Source organism: Papio anubis, chromosome 8 (assembly GCF_008728515.1).
Source record: "Papio anubis isolate 15944 chromosome 8, Panubis1.0, whole genome shotgun sequence".
Classification (NCBI taxonomy): Eukaryota; Metazoa; Chordata; class Mammalia; order Primates; family Cercopithecidae; genus Papio; species Papio anubis.
The window spans coordinates 127,915,242-127,933,374 of record NC_044983.1 but is presented as its reverse complement, the minus strand read 5'-3'; the positions used below and the strand labels follow the sequence as shown (position 1 = coordinate 127,933,374).

The window sequence follows — 18,133 nt, the reverse complement described above, 5'->3', positions numbered from 1 at the left end:
ATTTTGAGAGTTTGTATTAATTATCATTTTTAACAGAAGACCTAATCATTATTATTGCCAGTAAAGGTATTTTTAAAACTGTGTAAATTGTATGAAATAAACATTGATTTAGAACAATGTTCTGATATTTCCCATTAATTATATTGTTTTAATTCTCTATCACTGTGGTGTATTATTATTTCTAAGTTTCAAAAGTTCTAATCAAAATCAACCTGGGGCTGATTCACACTGCTACTTTTGAACCATTGTACTATATTTATTGTTTTTTGTTTAAGTGGTTGGATGGTAAAGAAATAGAGCCTTCAGAAAGGATTAAGGCATTGCAGGAGTATTCAGTAATTGAACCACAAATCAGAGAGCAGGAAAAAGATCACTGTCTTAAACGAGCCAAACTCAAGGAAGAGGCTCAGAGGAAACACCAAGAAGAGGATAAAAATGAAGACAAGAGAAGTAATGCAGGCTTTGATGGACGTTGGTACACAGACATCAATGCTACTCTGTATGTAAATTATTAGTTTACTTTCTAGTCAACTTTTGTTAAAAGCAGCAAACTGTATTCTCTTTCCAAGTTCTTTGCAGTACACTTATATTCCGGATTAATTTGAAGAATAAAATATGATGTGAATTTTGGATGGAAGAATATGAGCATCCCATAGCTTGTGACAATTCTGTAAGGCTTTCTTTCCTTGGGGGAAAAATTCCTTTTTAAACTAGTAACTTTAATTTCCATCTAAAATTATTCTCAGAAAAATCCATAAAATATGTACAGAAAAGATGAATTAACAGGTGTACTTTGATTTACAAACTAGGAGTATTTTAGAAAAGTTAAATACAAATCACATTATTATAATTTGATTAATTCTAATTGTATCATACAACATTCTGTTTTCTTAATTATATACTGAACACATTCTTAATATGATTAATAACTTTTTTAAATTAAAATTTTCATGTTTATGTATTTTAAGTGAATTACAACTATAGTCAGTTGATTTGATTCCATACAGTTAAAGTATAAGGTATTTACATAACAGAATCCCTTAAAATTGGGGAAATAATACTTATAGAGTATTTCAGACATACATAAATGTTTGAAAATAGTTATATAGGCAGCTTGTAGTTCTACCACCTACATTTAATAAATGACAATATGTTTGCTTTGGATCTTTTTTAAAATAAGAAATAAAATATCATTAAGAGTGTAGAAGCTCCTTAAGTACTTCCCCTTCATCCCATTCCTCTCTTCATCCTGGTGGCGTCTGCTATCCTGAAGCTGGTGCGTATTTGATATATGTTGATTCATTCATATTTTTAATACCTTTATTTCACAGGTATGCCTCCTTAAACAGTAGTAGTTTGAGTATGTGTGTTTAGCATGAATGATATCTTTCTATAGCTTTGCTTTTCATGCAACATGTTTTTGAGATTTATGCATATGAAGACATGTAAAACTAATTCATTTTAAGTATAGAATAATATCCAGTTGGATGAATAAATTATAATTTATCCCAGAGGTAATATTCAAAATAGTTAATAGCCAGTATTTCACTTGCCCTGACCAATCAGAAGGTGCAGCAGCTCCAACAACACATGCAATCCTTCTAGTGGTGCCAGCCGGTCAACCTGGACACAGCCATCCCTCTTTGGCTGGCCATGCACGTTGTTTTCCCTATTCCCATTTCCAATTCTCACAAGAATAGAATCTCCTGAAAGTAGCATCATGGTCTATCTTGGCCAGGGCTGTATCTCTGGTGCCTGGCACAACAGAAGATGCCCAATAAATATTTCTCGAATCCATGTTGAACATTTGTTGAGATATTCAAGCAATGTTGCCCTTGTCTCCTTGTTCAGGTATGAAAGTTTCTTCAGGGTATTTAGCAATGGCATTGCTACAACAATCATGACATCTTTTCAACTTTATACATATTGCCAAATTGTTTTCTAGAGTACTTGTTATAATTTATACTAATATATCAATATACAGGAGTTTTCAATCTTTGCCAATACTGGATAATATATTTTAAAATATTGGCCAATCAAGTGTGTTGCATAGTATATAGTATCCTCTATTTTTAAAAATTTTAATTTGCATTTCTATAGTTACTAGTGAATTTGAATATTTTAAATATCTTTTATATGTTTGTTGGTTATTCAGATATCCTCTATTCAAGTCCCCTACTTGTTTTAAATAAGTTGTTAAGTTTTTTTCTTATTGATAGTTCTTTTATATTCTGGATACAAATAAAAAATATATTCTTTGGTGGTTATGTGCTTTACAAGTGTCTTCTCCCAGTCTGTGACTTGTGTTTAATTATAAGTGCTTGTGTTTTATGAAGTTTAAAAATATTAATGTAGTTAAACTTATTTGTACATTTTTGTCTTGTTTATGGAATGCTTCTTTATCCCAGTACCATATCTGTTTGTATCTTTTTATCTGGAATTAACCTTTGCCAATGTATAGGGTAGGGTACTAATGGTTTTTCATATGGGTAGCTAATTGTCTCTGTACCATTTATTAAGGTGCTATTCTTTTCCCACTGATCTGAAATGCCACCCTTACTAATCCCTTCAAACCATGTATTCATGGGTTCATCTCTGAGTTCCCTAGACTGTTCCATAGGAGCACTTCTACCTGGTTTTAGTTTGTATAGATTTATAGCATGTCTTGATATTTGGTAGGAGATATTCTCATTTTTCAAAGTTATCTTGGCTATTTTTAGTTCCTTACTTGTCTGTATGAGTTTTAGAATCCGCTACTAATCAAATTCCTTAAAAATCCCTAGTGGAATTTTGATTGAAATTGCATTTAATTTGTATGTTAATTGGGAGAAAGTTGGCATCTTTATGACATTGATTCTTTCCTTGCTGAACTTTGGAAGAGCTCTATTTACTTAGACCTTCTTCTGAGTCATTCAATGAGGTTTTAAATTTTCACTATAAAAGTCTTAAACCATCTTTCATTGTCTCTATTTCTAAGTATCTTGTAGAATAAGATTTTAAAAATAGATGTAATTGGTTTTGCTGATATTTAAAGGGACAAATTATTTCTGTATACTGATACTGTATTAATCTTGCTAACCTTTATGAAAGAGGCAATCCTGCATTTTGTAACTGGAAAAATACATTGTTTGTAAGCAGTAACTTGAAAATTGTTTTCCAATCCCTCTCCTTCTACTTTATTTTCTTCATGTTGCCTGCAAAGGTCTCCAGTATGGAGTGGAATAGTAGCGTTAAGAATGGGTATCTGTATCTTGTTTCTGACTTTAAAAAGAATGTTTGCAATTTCTCATCATTAAGTATAATGTTTGCTGTGGGTTTTTGGGTCTTGTTAAGTAAGCTTCCTTCTACTCTTAGTTGATGAGGAGCTTTTATCATCACATGCATTATATTGATTTTTATTAAATGCTTTCCCCAAATTTATTGAGATAATAGTGTTTTTCTGTTACTGTGTTGAATCACATTAATAGAATTTCTAATGTTAAACCATCCTTGAATTTCTGGGATAAACATCCTTTGTCCATGATTATTTGCTAATGCATTGCTCCATTGATTTTGCTAATATCTTACTTTAATATTTGAACCTGTGTTCATAAGTGAGTTTATGCTATAATATCCTTGTCTCACTGTATTTTTTTCCTGCTGTTTGGCATCAAAGTTATGTAATAGGCACATACAATATCTTGGAGATAATTTACTATCCTTGGCTTTTAAAAGTTTACAAAAGTTAAAATGATCTGTTCCTTGTATTTTAGTAGAAGGTTACAGTGGGGTTTCTTGCAGGTGCCTTCTTGCCTCCCCCATAGACCTGGCTGATCCTTAAGTCTTCACCATTCTCACCCTATTTAGCCTGTTTGAACAGAAACATAGACATTCTGGAGGAGAATCATTGAAATCCTGAATCATTGAATTAGTTGGTGAGGAGTAGGAGGTTATTTCCCTCTCAAGGCTTCAAGAAGAAACACTACAGAGAATCAGAGGCTGCAAGAAAGGGAGATGGACATTTACCTCTTGACTAGGTAGAGCCTGCCTCCAGCCTGGAGAATTGAAAAGATAGAAAGTGACCTGGAGCAGAGGGATCAGGGAAGAAGGTATTAATGGCAACAGCTCACACTTCATATGCCAAGGATTTTGTGAATATCTTTTTTTTTTTTTTTTTTTTTTTTAATCAGACAGAGTCTCACTCTGTCTCCCAGGCTGGAGTGCAATGATGCGATCTCGGTTCACTGCAACCTCTGCCTCCTGGGTTCAAGCGATTCTCCTGCCTCAGCCTCCTAAGTAGCTGGGATTACAGGTGTGTGCCACCATGCCTGAGTAATTTTTGTACCTTTAGTAGAGATGGATTTCACCATGTTGGTCAGGCTAGTCTCTCACTCCTGACCTCGTGATATGCCCACCTCGGCCTCCCAAAGTGCTGGGATTACACGCGTGAGCCACCCCACCCAGCCAGGATTTGTGAATATTGTATAGACCAAGTGGACATGGTAGAAGAGCTGGATTTGAACTGTCTTGAAGAGATGCTGTCCAATAGGACAGCAGCGATAAGAAACTAAGGGGTGGATTATCAGTGGCAGAAGCTGGGGAGTTATCACAAAAGGAGCCAGGAAGTATATTGACCACCTCAACAGTGAACAGTACACTTGGAGGGTTCTTGTAGTGTCTCCAAGAATGACAAAGGTGCTTGCAGGAAGAGAAAGCCAGTATCTGGATATTGGTCCCAGCGAGGGTAGCAATAGCCAGGTTATAATAGGAGTGGTCATATAAGAGATGTTCGCCTTCTTCTCCTCATTCATCTTCCCAGGCCCCAAATTCTGAAGGCAGGAAGCCTCTGAACCTAAGAGGCCCAGTGGTATGGGATTCAGAGGAAGGAATGGATGACAATGAAAAGTAGGAGAGGGTGTCCCTCTTCCCATGCACACCCCAATCTGAAACAGGGCCAGGAGAGAGAATGGGTTGGAGAGGGAGGGAATGGCTTCGATTTGAAACTTAGGTCTGAACTTTTATTTAAACTTTAGACCCTTTAGTATCTGAAAGTGAATGTTTAGCTGAGATTATCCTGTTCTTAAAAGTGACTATAGAGCTGTGGGATCTGCTTATGGATGAGTAGAGAGTTCTGAGAGAGCAGGTTTGAAGGCAGTGGTTGAAGAGAAAGTTTTTTTGATCAGACACTAATGAGCTCACTTTGTTTCATCAACCAGCTACACACATTTATATGCATTTTGCCTTGGAGACATGTTATTTAGCTGATATCTCTGATAATTTTTCTTAAGTGCTGTTATTTTTATGTTTTTATAATTATTATTTTAGCTTGCAAAAGGCCAGATTGAGCCAATTAGTCACTTTCCAGGAAAAATATAATTTAAATGGTTAAATGAGAATGGAACCAATTATTTCAGTGGCAATTATCTAGAATATTGTAGAATATTATAGATACCCTTCATAGATTATTCTTTCAATGCCATAAATAACTGTAGCTGTATAGCAAAATGATTTATTTATTTTCAGCAATTTGCATTATTTTGCTTATTGAAATATTTAGTTGCATTGTATCTGTAAAGACAGCAGAATTTTGCTATATATTCTATTGATGCTACTTAAATTTCATGTTCTAGTATTTTTGGTTCATCCCTTTGAAAAATATCTTTCACAATATTTTCGAGATAAAGAAAATATATTTGAAAAGATATTGTCAAAATGAAGAAAATATCTTTAGTTTGAAGATCAACTAAAGGAGCCTTTCTTGTCACCTCATTCAATAACAAAACCCAACATGTATTGAGTACCTACTGTTTTCTATAGTTGGTATTAAAGGCATCATGTAATTTTTTTCATTTAATGTCATCTAATAAAGTGTCTATTCTAGGGAGAGGTGAGGGGAGAGAGACTATACCTAATGTTTATTGCTTGAATGATGTCATTTTCTTGCCACAAGAATAGAATCTCCCTGAAAGTAGTGTCATGGTTTGTGTAGGCCAGGGTTGTATCTCTGGTGTCTGGCACAACAGAAGATGCTCAATAAATATTTTTGGGATCCATGTTGAACAAATGTTGACTATCTCACATAATACCCATTTGGTGACATATAGAGACATTGTTTAATTCTCTGACAGTCTGCAAAACATGAATAAAAGGGAAGAGATATAAAGCTACATAATCAGAAGTTATCCATGAAAAATAAACTAGGTACAGGCCATACTATAAAAAGTGTCATATGTCCTACAAGCAAATTTTGGAGATAAGAGAGTCATTAAAAAACCTAGAAATAATGTGATCCAATTTGCCTGCTAGAAAGGTCCCTCTGGGAGTAGTGTGGAGAGTGTAACTGACAGGTACGAGATTAGAAGTGGGGTGATTGCTTGTCTGATCATCAGAATCTCCTGCAAAATATAAAACACAGACTCCCAGGCTTCAGATCTACTACTTCAGAACTACTTCAGATCTACTGAATAGGCTTTCTGATGAGAACCCAGGAATCTGTACTTTTTATAAAGCTCCCCAGGTGATTCTTAGCAGTCAGGTCTGTGAACCCTGGAATCTGATTACCTCAATATTCCTGATGATAGAGTATGAAGGTCTGCCCTATTCAACCTTTCAATGTAATGAATGTTAACAGCCTTGGGTTGATCTCACTACATATCCAGGCCAGGGTAACCAGGCCTGGATAGACTGTCTTTCAGAGTCACTTTGTCATTCAAAGGTAAGAAGATAACATAAGAAAAGTATGTAGATATTAAAAGGCCAGCATTAAGGATGAAGCTCATGAATCCATTATTGTTCTTAAGTGCTCTGTTTTTCCTAGTTCCTCTTTAGAGAGCAAAGACCACCTACAGGCACCAGACACAGAGGAACACAACACAAAGAAATTAGACAACAGTGAAGATGACTTGGAATTCTGGAATAAGCCCTGCTTGTTTACTCCTGAATCGAGATTGGAAACTCTTAGACACATGGAAAAACAACGGAAAAATCAGGAAAAATTAAGGTATTTCATTCTTTCCTATGAGAGGGAAGCAGTAGCCACTTATGAACTATATTTTCATGATTGCCCATTTTTTTCCCCCATTATTTGTGTTAAACCTTTAGCACTCATATATAGATTTTGTTTTTTCTAAGTATAGCTTTTTGTTGAATTGTATTGGCTAACATTCATTAATATCAAAGTACCTTCTTTAGAACATCATGAATTATGACATTTTAGGTAGAGGTTTTTTGTATGTCTTCAGCTTTTTACAACTTTTAATATACCCAATAATAGTGTATTAGGGTACACTAATACATTAGTATTTCTAGTCTAGAAAAAGTTCATTTTGTGGAATGAATGGGCTCCTTTTTGAGTCTGTTCTATTAATTTGCAAAGTGAAGAATTGGAAATTAGTTTTATTAGACATTTTATTTTCCTAATACAACTTTCTTCGACATTTAACACTATGATTTCACTTTTGAATTGTTTATCTATAATTTGATGATTTGTTAGAAACTAGGATGTTTATGCTATTATCTTCAGAGCAGATTTTTCAAAAACAGATTTTGTGTCATTCCATTTCATGTCATTGCTTAAGTCTAGTATGTAAAATATATAACTTATGGAAATACTTATTATTCATGAGCTTGAGAAAGTGATAAATTAGCCCTGAAATATAGTAATCTACATGGCAATGCCTCAAGTGAAACAAAACACAATATCTCTCTCTGTGATTAACAACTAAAAGCAAGAAAGTAGAAGTAAAAAAGATTTGAAATCTCAGCTGCTTTCATAAAATTTTCATTAATTAGAAATACAGGGAGGTATAACAATCAAAAATCAAATTTTATCTAAAATACTGGTTTGTAAAACGTGGGTGATTTTCACACTAAGGGACCACACAGCCCTTTGGGAAGAGCATTGAATAAGATTATGTATGCATGTCCTGACTCCACTATTACCCTCTGTGTGATGTTGGCAAGTACCTAACTTCTCCTCATCTGGTTCTTCATCTGCTAAACAGGGATTATCATACCTGTCTTACCTACCCCACTGTACTGTTAAGAAAATCAGATGAGCCCATCCATACATGTGAAAGTGCTTTGCAGACTCAAGAGCCCTTTAAAATGGAAGTTCTACATGTTTATAGACTGTGAAATATTTCTTACATATATACCCATACACACATATGGTATATTTATATATCTGTGGGTATATATAAATAATATCTAATCTATTATGTATTGAGCCTGAAATAAGGAGAATTTATTTTTACTCCCTGACACCTAATAAAGTAAGGCTGAATGGGATGGAGATCTGAGTCTCTGTTTTGGACACCTTAGACTTCCCAATCCAGTGAGTCCCTGAGATGTTTGCCTCTGATTGTGTTGCCATTTTTATTAACTGGGTGTAAGCAGGGACAAAAGAAATCTTTTATTCCTAACTCTGATCTGCTTTACACTGAGTAGGGTTAAGCCCAGGGCTTGTGAATGCCCCTTAATTGTCCTGAGTCATTGAAATATTAACTCCATTGGATCTGGAGGCCCAGCTTAAGATGCAGAAGAATGTGAATGATTTTTTCTAAAATAAAGTTAACTGATACAAAATCTGTATTAAAGTTACAATAGAAATTTAAGGCAAAGAATTGCCAACAGTTCCATCATCTAAACAAATTTTTCCATCTGATCTAGATATCGTCCATATTTGCCTATTTAAGTTTCTATATACTTTCAGTAATCTTTTAAATAGAATTTACATACTGCATTTTAATTTTATATTACTCAATTAATCTTCTATTATTTGCTTCCTTTATTTACCCCTTATCCAACCCTTCAACGTAATGAGTGTTGTTAACAGGCTTGGGTTGATCTCACTACATTTTTTTTAACCCTTTATAATTGTATAAATTATCTCTGCAAGTGTAGGATTTGGGGTCTTTTTGTAAAACAAATACGTATTTATGTTTTATATATTTTTTCTCGCTAAAGACATCATAAACACTTTTCTAAATCAATAAGTAATGAGCAAACACATTTTTTAACAGCTGCAAAATATGTTATAGCATGAATGAAACACAGTTGATTCAACCATTCCTCCACTGATGGGCACTCACAACAGTTCCAGGGGTTTGCCACAGTAAATAACGCTGTGAGAAATATCCTTTTACATAGATTATTCTGTGCCGATATTTTTATTTATATTGAATAGATTCTATTCAATTGGTATGTTAAATGTTGTATTTTAGCTAAAGCAGAAGTTCTGTACACAAATGGAGAGTTGACAGTGATCTGGGTAAATCATGTATAAAATAGACTTATTTAAATATTAATAGACAGTCATGAAAAGGAGTTTTCTTCCCTCATTCAAATTATCTGGCAAATTGTCTTGGTCATTTTTTTGCTGTACAGATACAGATACAACCACGTAAAAAAATCTGGCTTGATTATCAGTTCCCAGCATAGAATTAAAGGAATGGACTTCAGAACAATGAATTGCTGATGTGCTCATAAAAGTTCAATTAATTTTTTTAAAACTGTTTCACAAAAATGTATTAATTGCTTTTATATTCTCTTTGCTTATTTTTTCTTTCCATGCTGCCCCTTGTTCTCACCCACCATCAATCTTAAGTGAAAGAAAGAAGAAAGTGAAACCACCCAGGACTTTGATCACTGAAGATGGGAAAGCCCTAAATGTAAATGAGCCCAAGTATGTGAGGCCAAATAGAGAGTTAAAGACCCAAAAGTGTCAGTCAATGGTGTTGGTCAATCATTGTTTCAATTCCAGGTTTGCTCTGCAAAGAATATATCTGACTGCTCTTAACAAGTTTGATGAGTCTAAAAATAATGTCATTTGGTGCATATTTAAAGGGAAAACATCTATTATGTTTTCAAATGCATAATTGTCTTGGCATCTAGCAAATGATCTTGGCATATGGAGATCTTAGTTATTTATGTACCCCATGAAACTTTGGACCATATACAGTTTTATGCCTGAAAATTGCCACCACATTGTTGTTGTATTTATGAATTTTTAAAACTCTGCCATGAGCAAACTGGTTGAGAATACTGATGTACCGTCTATACATCTACTTTATACTATGGAGCACATATACAAAGCCTTTGAGAGCTAGGGAAGGAAATCAATATAATAACCTCAATGAATTTAATAGAGGACAGATACTCAAACTGGAAATCTTCAAGTATAATAATATCTAACCTACCCTCTTTATCTGTCTTAAAGTTTGAAATTAAAAAGCAGGACAGAAAAGCCTTTTGTAGCCAAAATACAGACCAAAGAGCCTACAGACTAAATCTCATTCACTTCATTTTATTACTCAAACCTATTTTCCGTCATGATTTCATTTGCTCTGTCATGACATGGTGAAGGCACAATCTTGAATTATTTCTGGGCATCATTTATCTTCACGGCAATCACAGGTGGTAGACAGCCTTTCTTTCTTACATGTCCAGCCTGGGCCTGAGAGAGGTGGAGTGACTTGCCCAAGGTCACACAGCTAATAGGTGGTGTTTCTGAGTTGCTCATGCTAACCTAGTTCTTGTGACTTCCATGATAAGATGTATAATCCCTTCCCCTTACGCACCTACAGCAGACAGGAATGCAAGACAGAACACTAGGCTAGGCCCTGGGGATAGAGCAGTGACTATGACAGGTTTCTTTCTGACCTCATGGAGTTCAGAAATCGAGTTTAGGCCATCTCTCTTTAGCCTACAACAGAGCTCAAGGGAGACTCCCGGAACTCCATGTGTCTCTGGTAGGACCACCACTCTTCCCACACACTGCAGCCTCACCTGCCCCTAAAACCAGTTCTACTGAGGGTGATTCTATGAAGAACTGATTACCCACCACCTCCTCAGTGGCACTGCCTCCCGACATGCGATCGTCCCCTGTTCCTGCCCTCCCAGGTCATGCACCACTTTCCAGAATCTTATACCCTAATGGCGCTGATCCAACTCAACTCATTCTCACCTCTTTTGGACCCCTGTGCCCTCTGGAGCTTGAGCCTGGACAGCAAAGCCTGAAGCCTCCACCATTTCTCCTCTTTCACTAACTGAAGCGGAGGATTCACTTCTGCGACTTCCCACTGTTCTTCCTCACCACATACGCCACAGGGACAGTTACAGCCCATTGCCACTTTCAGGTCATCTTTCTCCCTTTCTCTGTTGAAGCACAAGCCCTCTAGATATAGCACCCCTGCCCCTTCTTCCTGCAGTCATCTACATCACCCTGATCAACTCTCAACCCCAGCCTTCTCAATTCATTGAAGATATTTCACCCACACCAGTGTCTCTCTCTGCCTCTCCTGCCATCATCAGTCTTGGTGATGACTTTATCAAACATATAAGTGATCCACCAGAAGCCCTGGCCTCTCAGTTCCCCAACCAGCTCACTTCTCCAGCTCAACTCAACCACATGATTTCATTTTCATTCCTAGATTTGCCACCACCAATATCTCTTCCACGTCAGAAACTTCACCTCGAGTGTCTCACTAGATACCATTTCTTATGTTCCTGGGGGAACTTCCTCCACTCCAACAACCACATGCCCCCATGAAGACCATAAGATAATTCACTCTCCTATTTTTCTTACTCTCCCGTAACCCCTTATCTTCTCTTGCCGTGCTTTAGTTTTATGGTTCATCACAGAAATCAGTCCTTGGGCCAGGTGCAGTGGCTCACGCCTATAATCCCAGCACTTTGGGAGGCCGAGGCAGGCAGATCACTTGAGGTCAGGAGTTTAAGACCAGCCTGGCCAACGTGATGAAACCCCATCTCTACTGAAAATACAAAAATTAGCCGGGAGTGGTGGCACATGCCTGTAATCCCAGCTACTTGGGAGTCTGGGACATGAGAATCGCTTGAACTTGGGGGGCAGAGGTTGCAGTGAGCCGAGATCATGCCACTGCACTCCTGCCTGGGCGACAGAGTGAGACCCTGTCTCAAGGAAAAATGAAAAGAAAAAAGAAATCCATCCTTGTCATTTGTCTTCCGCTCTCATTTTTTTCTCTTTCCATCATCCTCACCTCACAAAATCCCAACCCTATTTAAATCTAGCACACTACCCACTCTTGGGCTGGTCCTCCTGTGTGGCTGGAGGAGACCATTCACTTCTACTTGCTGGTCTTACCTTACATTCATAACTACAGATCTCAAATGGACTCTGGCAATCTTCCTTTATTTTCTGGGACCGTCCATTCTCCCACGGTCCTGCAGGTTGCTCTCATACCTTCTTTCTCCTTACTTCCAACATCATCTGACACTTCCACAGTCTTAACTGAGGACCTTGTTTCCTATTTCATTGAGAAAAAAAGCAATCAGGAGATTTCTTTTCCTCCCAACATCCAATTTACCAGTGTAGCTGGACCTATCCCATGTACTCCCCTCTCTTCTGCTTGCTGACGGTGAACTTCCTATGTCTGTGTAAACACCCTGACTCCATCCCCTCTGCCTATCAAGGTCTTAGTTGCTCAGTTATCCTTGGTCTTCTGCACTAGTTCTCTCCACTCTGCTAGATCAATCTCACCCATGTGCAAACAAATTCTAAAAATCTCTGTGTTAAAACAAAAGCAACGACCTCCCTTCCCCTGGTTTTCCTTCCAGCCACAGCTCTTTTTCTCTGCCCCCATTTAATGGAATTGTCTGCACTTGGTCTCCAGTTTCTAACTTCACATTCCTTCTTGAAACCACTTCTGTGTATTCCATCATCCTGAAATTTCCTTAGTCATATTATTTCCACATTCAGTGTTCAATTCTTAGTCTTTGTCTTACTGGACATAGCAGATTTGGATCAAATTGTTCAGTACCATCCTTCTTAAAGCAATTTCTTCCCTTTGCTTCTGATTTTTCTTCTACCTTACTGACTGCTCATCTTTCTAAGCTTTGATGTATCCCTTTGGTTTTGTTTTTTGGGTGCCCTATAGCAAACTCCTCAGCTGTCTTCCTTTTCCTTTAGCTCTTCATGGCTCTCACCAAATCCCATGGCTGTAAACACACTCTTTACATTGCTCCCAACTTGATCCAACTTCTTCTCTGAGCTCAAGACTTGTCTATTCAGTTATGTTGTTAAGAACATATAGTTCCTCTTCAACGAGTTTTGGTTCCTGGTTCTTTGTTCTATTCTAAAAGGTAATCGTACCCATTCATCTATCAGCCCTCCCTATCTCTGCTGTGCCCAAACACCCTAAGATGTACCATACCTGTCCTTCCCATGAAACACCAACCCTTGCCTCCTTTGATGATGAGGTCAACAGTAGCCAATCAGAATTAGCCTAGATTGTGCAGTCCATCCCCAGCCTGCAGGGGGAGGGCACAGGAACAGGGTCTGTGTTAGGGATAAAAAACTCCTGCTCTCCTTTGTTTTGCTCTCTCTCCCTTGCCTCTGCCTTGCATGCAGGAAGTGCCCTTCTATAGAAGTATATTGCCTTGCTGAGAAAACTTTTGCCTGAGTGTTGGTTTCACTTTGCGGCATTGAAAATTTGTTTCTAACAATTAGAAGTTTGACATCACTGGGTGGATGTAAGAGAGTCATTGCACACTTATTATAGCTAAAAGAGAACCCCTGATTTCAAGCCTCACTACCACTCTCCAGCGTCGTGTGCTTGTGTCCCTGTGTTCTCCATCTCAGTAACACACATTCACCCCTTGGCTAAGACCAGAAACCTTGGATTCTCCCTTGATTCTTCTCTCTCTGTCATCTTATCAGTGAGCCCTGTGAACTCTTCCTTCGATATTATCGGAATCCAGCCATGTCTCACTGACCCCACCACCACCTGTAGCTGACAGTAACTCTTGCTTGGACAGTTGCAATTGCTTATTAAGTAGTCTCCATCGTTCATCTATTGGCCTCCTACATTCTGTTCTACTCAGCTAAATAAAGAAGAAAAAATGGAAGAAAGGACACATGCTCCTTTTCTTAAGGGACATTCTTAGAAAGTGCCATACAACGACTGTCCCTCGCCTGACCTCACCTACCTTCAAGGGAGGCCACAGAATGCAACCTTTATTGTACATAGCCATGCACCTAGTTCAAACCATGGTTCCTGTCACTAGGAATAAAGGGGGAAGCAGATAGCAACTAAATAGCAATCTGTGCCATAGGAAACTTCTCTGAAATTACTTTACAAGTAATAAGAAATCGAGGCAGAGCAGGAGCACATAAAAGGCTCCTGAGAGGAGGTTCTACAAATGCATGGGCCATCTGAGACACTGAAGAAGTCCCACAGGCCTGGACTATTGAAAGCAATGAGACAGTTTCTGCCACAAGCAGAAATGCTGCTAACAGCCACATCTATCGCTAACTTCACATTTTTCTAAACAGTTTAGCTTATGTTCTTTAATACTGTTGAGTTGTATATTTTATAGAGTAATATGATAAGTGAAATGCTCAAAAGAAAATTGACCAGGCAATTCTGATAGCATGATATTCAGTGTGGAAGCTAGACCTAGGACTCAGCCTCAGGGTACAGTTGAAAGATGGTAGAGCTTTCAAATCCTGCCTAGCCAGGCTCGTGCAGACAAAGTGTAAAGACATTTATTATAATTCAGCTATGCCAACCTCTTTGAACCTCTGTTTCTTCATCTATAAAACAGAGGTAATAGATAATGGGCAGTGTCTCAGCCTTTTTCAGGGCAATGGAAGGTCAGTGATGAAAGGAGAAGAAAAAAATAGCAAGAAAAAAGAAGGAAGACAGGACTCTTTAAAACCTAAGGAATCGAATGCAGGATAAAGGGGAGGCAAAAGCAACCGTTAGTTCTCCATAAGTAATTCCAGTGTTTTAGTTTGCTTCTGGCAAACTCACATGAAACGGAAAAGAAAACTTTAGCCACCAGATGTCTCTATCTCTGCACCAAAGCTAATTTTTTTGTATGTAATTTACCTTAAGATTCTCACATTTAAACACTGTAAGCGCAAATAATGTATTAATATGTTGTAGGTTTCGCTGAAATTTTAAAATTACCATTGACATTTGATTGTCCAACCACCAAAATAAGTTGTCATTGGACATTATTATAAAATTATTATCTAATTTGCTTCTGAATTTGTGAAGGGATTATCTATACAGTATCCTAACGTCATCTTTTTTTTCCCCCAAATGTGTTATTCTTAGAATTGACTTCTCTTTGAAAGACAATGAAAAGCAGATCATCCTGGACCTTGCTGTCTATAGGTAAAGGCATGTTCTATGTATTTATTTAATGACATTTCTGTCAGTTTTCATTCTCAGTAGTAATTTTTTAGTTCTGAGAAAATTGGAAATGGAATTGACTTAGACCTATAGTTAAATGAAGCTTATTTGTTAAGACAGAGAAGTTACTATAATTTTTCAAAGCATGAAAATGAAGGGAAAGGTAAATAAAGCCACAATTTCATGGCTATGAACTCAGGAATATCTAAGGCAGAGTTTAAATAATTCTGAGACCTATGCTGTTTTCTGATGCTGATACTACAAGGACCCCACTCTGCTCTTTGCTGGCATAGTCCTCTGTTTTTGTCTAAAATGCCTTCCTATAGTAATAGGTATCAGGTGGTTGGCTCCCCTCCCTCAGTCCCATCTCAGAGGCCTGGGGGAACACCTAGCAGCCTCTGTCACCAGTGGACCCTTCTTCCCTGCTGCCCGCTCACATCCTGCCTGTTTTCTCACCCATGGGTAGGAGTGGCACAGACCTCCTGCCTGCCCTCATCACCACACCCAAACTATTGTTGTTTTCTCCTCCCTAAACCTCCATGGCTTTGACACTCAAACCTTCAGCCTATATCACCTTCTGCCCTTCTTTGTGGAAGCATCTAAAGGCAGCAGGTCACTCTGCCTCATTCCCTGAAGATTTTAGACCCTGGTTCGCTGTGCTGATACATCCTTCTGATGACCTCAGTGTCCCCTGGCACCATCTCAGAGGCTGCTTGCCTGTGCTTCCCTCTGCCTGTATCACCCTCGGTGTCCTTGTAGCTTGCTGCCTCGTGTCCTTCATGCCTCTGCTCAGATGTCACCTCATTAGAAGGGCCTCTCTGCCCCACCATGTGACATAAAGCAGTACCTACCCCTGCCCAGCACTTCCTTCCACTCTCTCTACTTGGCTTCCTGCTGACAAAGTGTAAATGTACTTGTATTCTTAAAAGTTCGTGGTCAGAGCAGGAAGTTGTTTTGTTTGTTCTTTCCTCTCTACATCTCCACACCTAAAACCTGGCACCTGTTAGGCGCTCAATAAATACAAGAATGAATGAATGAATCAACAAATACTGATCATGGGAGTATGACATTGACATGCGCGAATGAATGGATGAATGTTTACATGCATGAATTATAATAAATGCCTTTCTCTTTTTAATGGCTTTTGATGTACCCCATTTTATTTAATCTCTCAGTAACCCTGGGAGGTAGGAGGGATTATTACCCAACAGGGGGTAAATTTTCCAAGAGTGAGTCTTGTCAAAGTAAACAGGGACCAAAGGAGCCAGAACATCAGCCCTCAGGACTTCAACCAACTTTGCTGTTTTGATTGTGGTAAAATACACATAACTTAAAATCAACCATTTCAACCATTTCACAATGGACAATACCGTGGCATTTGATAAATTCACAATATTGTACAGCCATTACCATTGTTCCAGAAAATGTTTATCACCCCAGAAGGAAACCCTATGACCCTTAAGCAGTCACTGCCCATTCTCCCTCTTCATGGCAACCACTAATCTGTTTTCTGTCTCTATAGATTTGCCTAATTGGAATCTTTCATATTAATGGAATCATACAACATGTGGCCTTTGTGTCTGGCTTCTTTAACTTACCATAATGTCTTCAAGACTCATCCGTGTTGTAGCATGTGTCAGAATTTCTTTCCTTTTTATGGCCAAATAATATTCCATTGCATGGATATACCACATTTTGTTTATCTGTTCACTAGATGGTGGACATTTGGGTTGTTTCCACCTTGGCTCTTGTGAACCAGGGCTAGCCTTAGTGTGGTCCCTTCCTCTCCACACCAAGCTCTCTCCAATCAGCTGTATGCCTCTTCACAGAATTCCTGTCAGTTCTTCTGCCTGCTTGCTGCCAGGTCATCTGCCTTTACAAAGATCCCAGCTCTTCTCCAGCTAGCTTCATATCCTCTGCTCTTCCAGCTTCCCAAGCTGCAGTTTCTACTGTTTGACAGACAAATCACTGTTTCATTCTAGTAAGTCCTTTCCATTTTTAGGCCCTATGCCTGGAGTTTAATGAATATATAACCCTTTCTTTTTCAGCTCTGTTGGCTGCTTCCTGTTCAGTTCTCAAATGGAAACATTCCTCATTCCCATGCATGTGCATTTTAAGGGGTGGTAATATTTCTCCAGTCTATGTAGTAAAACTCTTTCATTCTCATGATTCTGTCTAAATGAATTATGCTATAATTCCTGGTTGTGTTTATGGGCACATGGGTGTACACTTGAAAGTTAAATTCATTCATTCACACCTGCTTCCTGCTTTTATTCAACAAGCATCTATAGAATACCTACTATGTGCCAGGCATGGGGAGACTGTAACTGGCATATTCTAAATCCAGTCATGATCTCCTATCACTTAGAGCCCTGTAGGGGAGGAGGACCGACAATAAATAAGCATCTGATGAGTTACAAAGGAAGAAGCCTGCTGTCAAGGAAAGGGACAGTGTTCAGGGATGGGAATAATGGTGTGTGGGGAGTGGTCAGGGAAAGGGGGAGACATGAGCAATAATAATTGAAAGATAAGAAGTAGCTTGTTCTGCAAAGAACTGTCAGACAATTGTTTCTAGCAGAGAAAGGCCATGTAGGTAAAGATAGATGAACATTTTAGGGGGTCTAAGCATGGAAAATACTACACAATCCATTAAAGTGTAGATATCACATGTGAAGCTGTAGAGAACCTCATCTCTATTATTATTATAAAAATTGTTTTTAAATGCTGTATAATAATACTTGATTAACTCTAGCTATGTATTGGGCACTATACATGTTCCTTCCTAACAATCTTAGGGCTAGATGCTAGTAGTATCCCCATTTTACAGAAGAGGAAACTGAGACCTAGAGAGGTTAAGGAATGTGGTCCCAGGTAATAAAGCAGGAAGAGGTGGAGCCAGTTCCCCACAAGCCTGTGTGACTCCAAACCTATGCCTATAACCCTTGTATTAGCTTACCTGCCTTAACATTTGT

General features: G+C 38.1%; 1 protein-coding gene across 6 annotated transcripts in view; it reads left to right on the top strand.

Moving 5' to 3' along the window:
* LRRC6 (leucine rich repeat containing 6) overlaps positions 1-18,133 on the top strand; it is a 105,599-nt gene that overhangs the window by 36,001 nt on the left and 51,465 nt on the right. For 5 of the 6 annotated variants that reach the window (XM_021942634.2, XM_003903170.5, XM_021942637.2 and 2 more), the window contains 4 exons: positions 276-499; positions 6,797-6,979; positions 9,587-9,664; positions 15,084-15,143. In XM_021942634.2, coding sequence (XP_021798326.1) covers positions 276-499; positions 6,797-6,979; positions 9,587-9,664; positions 15,084-15,143 — 545 coding nt within the window. The remainder of the gene's footprint in view (positions 1-275; positions 500-6,796; positions 6,980-9,586; positions 9,665-15,083; positions 15,144-18,133) is intronic. The other variant, XM_021942633.2, reaches the window with a different exon arrangement.